Raw genomic sequence first — 8,343 nt, forward strand, 5'->3', positions numbered from 1 at the left:
TCGCGAATTCAGGCGAGGTGGCTTCAGGTCCCGGAGTGGGGTCCACGTAGTCTAGTCTACAGTGCGGTAGTCTAGACTGAGTGTCGTAGCAGAAAGGTTGGTTGGCCTACCCTATCTATCTATCCCTTGGCCTGTGTGCCCAATTTAGCGGAATTTTAGCCCAAGGGATGATATAGCCAAGGGATGGAGGAGAACTGTACGAGTATGGCTGAGGCCTGCTGATCATGCCGGCGAGCGTTGCTGACAATGGAGTGGGTGGCGCTGATCGCTTTTTTGGGCGCTGTGAAACGGGTATCATAGACTGCCTGCGGTTCGTTGGCTGAGTAGAGACGCTTAGCTCGGGATTCTGGGATGATGGTTCCTTTGAAACGGTGTGTGGTCTTTTCCTGACACAAGTGTGGGCTAGGCATTAATAATATTTCTTGATATCATATTATTATGTTGTCAATAAATACTATTCTAGTATATTATTACTCTGTGAAATATTTTAACTATTCTACTTGATATACTCGTACTGTACAGTACTCGTACAGTACTGCTTTAATACAAACTGTTTACTTCACCAATCTCCACTGGACTCTATTCTAAGTACCGGTACTGTACTCGTACAGAATATCCCGCCGCCGCCCCGCACCCCCACATGTGTTCTCGCATGAATTCCTTGTTTAAGCAAGTAAGAGCGGAATGCCGCAATTCGGAGAATAATTCATGACACGGGGAGCCGGGAGACAGCGAATCACAAGAGTTAATACGGGTAAGATATGCAGAGTCGAACTCCGTTCTTCACTGTGCTTACGGAGCGGGTATCGTACAAAGACGAGGGCAACCGGCCAAAAAGGAAGGACAAGTTAATCAGCCGCCATTCCGATAAGCTCCAGCTTCAACGCTGACAACACCTTACCATACAGTACCGCATAATACACTGTCATACTGTAGGAACTTTCCCCGAACTTGGTACCAATATAGCATTCTCTTTCACGCGTGGGACGTACAGAACCAAACGTGACGTATGTATCATTACAATCTAGATCCGGTTGCGGTAATCTTGTTTTACTCTGTTGGATAAGGAAAAAAAAATTTATTCCCCCCTCGCGCCGTCGCCATGCTTCTTTCTCGCCACACCTTCCCTAACTCAACCTGCTGACCGCCACCGCCACCATAACATAACATAACCGACCGGTCGAACTCCGCACGATTACCGTGGGCTCCATGCCGGATCGCCTCCTCAAGACGGAATGCGCTTGCCCTGCGGGGGGAATGCCGGTCCACCGACCGACCGACCGACCGACCGAAAGCCTACCGGAACGGAAATGACATATCCTCTCCGTCATGTTGTCAAAGCACTGTATGGATGGAAGAGGTTCGCACAAGGAATCGAATGATAAGTTAGTTCGAGAATTCAGGAGCGCTTAGCTTTCACGGAAGGGAGGGCGTGAGACTCGAGCACTATCTATCTAGGCTACACTTTAGGAGCGAGGCATGGTGCACGAGCGAACAATATTAGGGGAGAGATGGAGAGAGATGCAAGGAGGCATATCCTATGAATTTAGTACCAGGAAACACAACAAGTCTACCATACTGTGCTCGAGTACTGTATCGTAGATGCGGCCATAGGCCTAATGCAAGGAGAAAAAGTACTCTAATGGAAAGAGTACGATAGCACCGCGGAAGGCTAGCGTCAGAAGGCACGCTTCAACACGCCAGCTAGTGTGAGAGTCTGAGAGACGAGTGATGCAACATGAATAAGAACCCTTCTCCCCTATCTCCAAAAGGCACCAAGCCAGATCCCGACATGCATCTGACAGATCAGCCAGGAGCGTGAACGGGCCGCCGCACCAAACTGTCAAAACATGTTTGCTGAGGATAATTTGGAACTAGACTATCGCCCTTCCTCCCGGATCTACCGTGCAGTTGCAGGTGTACAGTACAGTACGTAGACCAGTAGTTCATGCCGTCGACAACAAAGGAAAGACCGAAAGAGTAGTATCGTATCATAGTCTACAATGCGAAGGAGGGGGTCAGTGCTCGGTGATGGAAATGAAAATTCGAGAAAAAAACAAGAATTCTCTGGAACCGTGAAATTGACATCAGCACAAGTATAGAAAGTTTAAAATCCCGGAGCAGTCGCATCTTGATCATCGTGGAAGCCAGTGTGTTTATTGCTAATAATTAGGGTGCGTCTGTCCGGTCGTCCAGTCCACCTCTCGAACCTTCATGGACTAAGTCAAGTTAATGACGAAAGGCGGGTTGCGGCTGGCGAGCGCAACAATCACAAGTTGTCGTGATGAGCCGTTTCCCACTTCCAAGGTGTGAGTCTGGTTGCCAGGGAATCAAATTCTTTTTTTCGGGATTTATAAGTATGATAATATTATTATGATACTTGTACAGTACAGTACAGTACTGCACAGTACTCGGAGATGGAAGTAAAAAACAAGATACCCTCAATCTTTATTTTTTATTTCTTATTTTTATCTTCTTGGCATGTACAGTACTGTACTTAACCCATGTCCCCACTAACGTTCCCGACCTAGAAGCGGGTCACGACGTAGCAACGGGCCACCCCCGCATCAACCCCCTTCTCGATTTACCAACGAACATATGCAATACAGCCGGATGAGATGCCAAAAGTAAAGTCTCGATCCGATTCAGAATACAAAACTTGCCTGAATAAGGCAATTGAAGCACTGCATCAGCCTAACCCAGTCAGTATTAGGAATGTGGCTCAGATGAATAGGGTCTCCTAGACTACTCTCAGGAATCAAATTTTTTTTTTTTTTTTTCAGAGAGCAAAACCATGAAACCAAGCCCATGTAACACAACCGAGGAGGAAGAGAGTGAATTGGTCAGATGGGTTCAGCATTTGGATAAGATTGAGATTCCATCAAGGCTTATGTACTTACATGAAATGGTGGCAGCTTTAGTACACAAGCATTCAAGTTCAAATAGTGCAAATACCATGCCAGGTCAACACTGGATTACGAGATTTTTGGATAGGCATCCTACTATTGCTTCTCGCTTTGCTAGTCGAATTGACCATGAGAGAGAGGTGGCAGGAAAGCAAGAAGGTATTCAGAGCTTTTTTAATTGGCTAAGGGAGGTGTGAAGTAGATATTAGATTGCAGTTGAGGATACCTGGAATGCCGACAAGAAAGGCTTTGCCCTTGGGGTGGTAAAGAAAAGAAAGGTTATCTGCAGTGTGAGGTGACCTATTCCCAGAATTTGGCATCCAGGAAACCAAGAATGGGTTACTTTGATGGAGTGTATTTCTGCTGCTGGAAAGGCTCTTTCTCCCTTGTATATCTAAAAGAAAGAGGCGCATATCATGGGCAACCATGATTATGAGAATTGAGATCCAGCAGTATTTGGACTCTCTAAAACTGGGTGGACAAATGATAAAATTGGACTACTCTGGCTGAGAGATCATTTCAAGCCTAATACAAGGCCAGTGACTGGTCATTTCTGGCTTCTAATCATTGATGGCTACTCCTCACATTTCACACTAGAATTCATTGAGTTCTGCTTTACACATAAGATTTATCTTTTTGTGCTTTCCAAGCCACTCCACTCACCTGCTCCAGCTATTGGATATTGGAATCTTTGGTCCACTTGGACGATACTATAGCAATGAGGTTGATGATTGGACTAGAACACACTTATATCAAACTATTAGCTAGGGAAACTTTTTTCCGCTTTGTCAAAAAGCCCGCCAACAAGCCTTAACAGTAGTTAATATTAAGGCTGCCTTTGCTGCTATGGGTATTCATCTATTTTGCCATGCCTGTGTCCTTGAAATTATTGATAAATCCTCTCTAGTGACAATTGCAAGCACCCAACCACTGCCGAACACTACAGTTTCTCCCTCTAGTACCTTTGCTACTTACTTATCTTCCTCCTCTACTCCCCCTCAAGCTGAATTCGCCTACTCTCCACCTGAAACTATGAAACAGATTGCACAATTCAAAAACCTGTTAACAATATCTCATGATATTAACATAGTCAAGAAGGTTAGAGTTGTACTTGCAACAACTGCAGGAACAGCCTTAGCAGCAGCAACTATTGCAGAGGAAACAGTTTGTAAGATTTCCTCTGCTCCTAAAATAAGCAAATCTGACTGGCAGCATATTACCAAAGCCATATTGCCAAAGCCATCCTGGTATCCCACTCTTATTTGGATAAGGCTTGAGATCTTCAGCTTCAGAAAGGGGTGGAAGAAGCAAAAAGAAAAGAGAAAATAATAGCAAGAGCGAAGAGACTGACTCAAGGGAAGGGAGAAGTTGTCTCTTCTAGTCGGCAAGGCAATAGAACCGCTTATGTGCCCAAAGATTTATCTTTCAGCGAGATCACTAGTACTGCTTCAGCTCCAGGGGGGATCCCTTCCTCCTCCCATCCTCTTGGCCTTTCCACAAGGCCTCCACTTCACCAAATAAGTGGCAATTCCCAAACTGCACCATAGTAGAGCATTATATTATCTCTTTTCAGGTCAGAAATCTCCATCCCCTGGGTTGTCTCTGTGTATATTCTCTAATTGTAGTAAGTTATATAGTCCATACTTTCCCATAGAAATTACCCCCATTTGTCAGATTCTCTCTTTTTTTTTCTCAACTTTCCTACTTCATTCTCATGGACAGGCTTAGATTATAATTATTTTATTCTTCTTCACATTTCTCTTTTGCTTGTCCTGGTATCTTTGTTATTTGACAAGTTATTTTGCTCTGTTGAGGTGGCCCGTTTCCCCGTCGTGACCCGCCTCTACGTCGGGGACGTTATTGAAGAATTGTCAGCCGCAGGTAGAAAAATAATAATAATAATAATTTTTTTTTTACATAGTCTCCTTCGAAATTGACTGGAAGGCTCTGTTCCGCGGGGGGCAAAAATATTGCCTTTTATAAGCACTTTTCATACGAGATATACATATTTAATTAAACTGGATTGCGTTCAGCATTACAAAGGATGTTGGGACGTTTTTATCATAATTCCCCTTCCGAAAAAAAGTCATTTTAGCCATGATACAGGGTTGATTTGATAACCGGAGAGGTTTTTCATGTTTTCGTTAACGGTACGATGATAACTCGCAAACGTGTGGCGGAAAAACTAAGGAATGGGTTAAGAACCAAATGTGCTCCATGTCGCCCAGTGGGCCATGATCGGTCACCCGTAAATCGTTAAATTTTACGCCATCATAAAATTTGATAAAATCGGAGTCTATATTTTTCGCCATGGGTCTTGCCGATTAACCTCCCTCCTTTCTTCTCCCATTCGGTAGAACCCGCTCGGGGGCGGCTACAGCACGTCTACATTGGACTATGATACACCTACCGCTTCCAATCACTCCAAATCACTCGAGGCATGGCACCAGTGTGAATGAAAAAGGTTCCTCGTAGATTCTCAATGGTGAAACATCGTGCCGCGATCAAGGATATGCACCCCATGGTAGGTATTTCCCGGTTGGTTAATGGCCATAACGTGTCTCATATTCAACCGTATTAGTGCATTTTTGTTGGGAGAATTCTGAAAAAGTTCTCGCAGATTTGGGTTGGAAGTTTTCGAGAAGCTGCATATGGAATAGCGGTTTCCTATACTGAGCTGCTATGTAGGATCTTCTCAACAAGGAAATACGTCAGGCCCTATAAAGATTAAATCTCGAACCCGTGCAATGAAGCAAGGGGTAAAGGTACACAAAAATCTGATCCCCGAGTAATTTCATGTGGCCTCATAAATTGCCGCTCTCTTATTTGTACCAAGGCTGAAGGATTCTATTAGTAAAACTACTGGAATGAGGTATATTCTCCTTTGGAACCACTTCATTTGTTCAAGCTAATCATTGGAGTGAACCATATCTACCTCCAGAAGGCCGAAAACAGACAAATCAACATCACACATGACAGTTCATAGCCTATCATCATGTTTCCCCATTTATCACCCCTCCATACTGAGCCCTGAAGGTGCGAAAAAAAGCAAAAAAAAAAGCAGCATACACACGCGCAGGTAATATATATATAGGAAGGGTTTCCCTGAATCCTCCTTGCCTTTCAAAAGAGTAGCATGACACCAGCAATCGTTCCCAGCCCGACAACAATTCCCATCCATAGACCTCCGGCAGCCAACCCAGCCATTCCACCTGCAGCGGCGCCTTGATCGCTTTGGTTTGCGCTCCCACTCGACGAGGGAGCCGGCGCGCCTGACTCACCGGGGAGGTTATAGTCCTTCTGGCTCTGAGGCACAAACTGGCTGCTGACACCATTTGTTCCTTTGGGCTTACCAGCTCCATTGTCCTAGCACGAATTAGCGGCACTCTCGAAGAGGAATAATAACCACGAACCATATAGGCAGAAGCAGCACTGGGAAAATCAGGTAGGGTATTAGAGGCTTCCCACAAAAAGGTTCGCTCAGGGCAATCGCTCGGCGGTAGATCTTTCTGGTAACCACCATCTCCGGGCGGATTTTTGGTGGACGAATATTGCTTCTTAAGGTTATCGTAATCAGTCAATGCGGTAACATTATCCCCATCAATCTGAACAAGACCGTAATTGTTGGGCTCCTGTGTGAATTCGTAGACAAGACCGCCGGAAAACACGCCAGTCATCTGAGTGCTGTACAGAGTTTTGACCTCGCTAAATGTGCGGGGCTTGACTTCAATACATCCAAACTCCGAGAGAAAGAGTGGGATGGAGTAGTCGGTATAATTTTCAACCTAGGGTAATCATGAGCCAAATTCTTCTCTTTGTTAAACTGTTTGCTACCTTCTTATTCCATCCAGACTGGACAAAGCTAGAGGGCCCACACCAGGAATAGTCGTTAAACTACAGTTGCGTTAGCCGTTTTCTCAATATTGCAGAAAGAAGGAACACTTACCGCGAAGAAATCGGCCCTGACATCATCCGACCCACAGTTCAGATAATGCGCCATCTCCCTCCGGTTTTCTGCAACATCTGCAGCACTATATCCAACGGGAATTGGCCTATCTGAATGCTTTGCAATGTATTTCCTCATATCCCGGATGAGGGCCTTGACAACTGCTGCAGCACGAGTGCTATTTGCGGCATTAATCACCTCATTGGCAGCGAAGAAGCCGAGAGTATTGGTATATTTGGAGAACACATCAATGGTAGCAAAGACGTGCTGAAGGTAGACTTCATTGTAGGAAGCTACCGGGAAATCGCGACTGATAGAGAATTTGGGTGCATTGACATCCTAAAATTCGTCAATTATAATATTCGGACCTTAGGGAAGTCGGTGTTCAGCCCACCAGGATAAGGTAAATTCCAGCTTCTGACAAGAGTTCCATGCATTCATCGTGACTGGCGGAATTGTCGCTGGTGTCTGAAACCGAGTTCAGCAAACAAACAAACTCCTATGGCGGAGAATCAATTGAGAACTGGTAAAGAACTCACAAACACGGATTGTATTCAATCCCAAGTCCTTCATGTAACTAATGTCCCGCTTGCAAACAGTGGTGTTAGAAAGCGGATCAGCCAGGTCAGAGGATCCGCCTGGCTGGTAGTCTACGCCACGGATGTAAAACTGATCCAATTGAGCACGGGTCAGAATCGATGGATGGATGGATGGATGGATAAATTCTCCAAAAGAGGTAACTCACACGGTCATTTCCAACGAAAAAGGCATTCCCCTTAACAGTAACCGGCTCAGTGATTTGGGAAGATGCAATTCCGGAAAACAACAAACTAGACGTAGCCACGAGAGTAGCTGTGAGCCCTTTCATGGTAAATTCGTAACGAACTAGGGCGGGGTCGGTGAACGAGAGTTAGACTAGATAGACCCAGAACGAGTGACGAGGCTACCGTGGAATGAAAAGGACAGAGCGAAGGTATTAGAAGGCAATTATAGAACGGGCGGGGGGGGGGGAAGGTGAAGAAGAAAAAGACCAAGTGAAGGAGGAGAAGAAGAAGAAGAAGAAAAGGAATAGAGAGGGGGAAGAAAGTGAGGAACGGGGAAAACAAATAATCCCGAGAGAAGATCTCGCATCCGTGATAAGAGATGGGCAGCAGCTTGCGAATCTCTTGCCCAGGCACGCCGTGTGTCCGTTAGTCCACCGCACGCACACACACTCATGGTAAATTCCTAACGAATTGATTCCGGGGCAAAGAAAGTCTCAGAAGTCGAGCTCAGACGAAGCGTTAGTCCACATTCCCTCTCTCCCATCCAATTACTCGAGTACTTGTGGATAAACAGGACACAGGAGAAACATTGACTACAAAGACCGTTCCAAATTCACAGAACCCAATTGACCAATCTGTATGACGAAGGGCCCCCATATTCAAAACCCCAGCATCCTGCCGGTGTATGATACACTCATGCATTGAGCGTTTACAATGCCGTCATATT

At 45.3% G+C, this 8,343-nt stretch overlaps 1 protein-coding gene; it reads right to left on the reverse strand.

The window, feature by feature from the left end:
* Positions 1-6,029: 6,029 nt before the first annotated feature.
* Positions 6,030-7,853, reverse strand: GSTUM_00002553001 (uncharacterized protein; the record flags this gene model as incomplete). XM_002836186.2 has 7 exons in its annotated part: positions 7,598-7,853; positions 7,392-7,521; positions 7,247-7,320; positions 6,853-7,191; positions 6,741-6,800; positions 6,320-6,691; positions 6,030-6,272 (listed from the first exon to the last, which is right to left on the reverse strand). Exons 1-7 carry the CDS (start codon positions 7,718-7,720, stop codon positions 6,030-6,032), a joined length of 1,341 nt encoding a protein of 446 aa, XP_002836232.1. The 5' UTR covers positions 7,721-7,853.
* Positions 7,854-8,343: the final 490 nt, after the last annotated feature.

This window comes from Tuber melanosporum (genome assembly GCF_000151645.1).
Source record: "Tuber melanosporum whole genome shotgun sequence assembly, scaffold_133, strain Mel28".
Lineage (NCBI taxonomy): Eukaryota > Fungi > Ascomycota > Pezizomycetes > Pezizales > Tuberaceae > Tuber > Tuber melanosporum.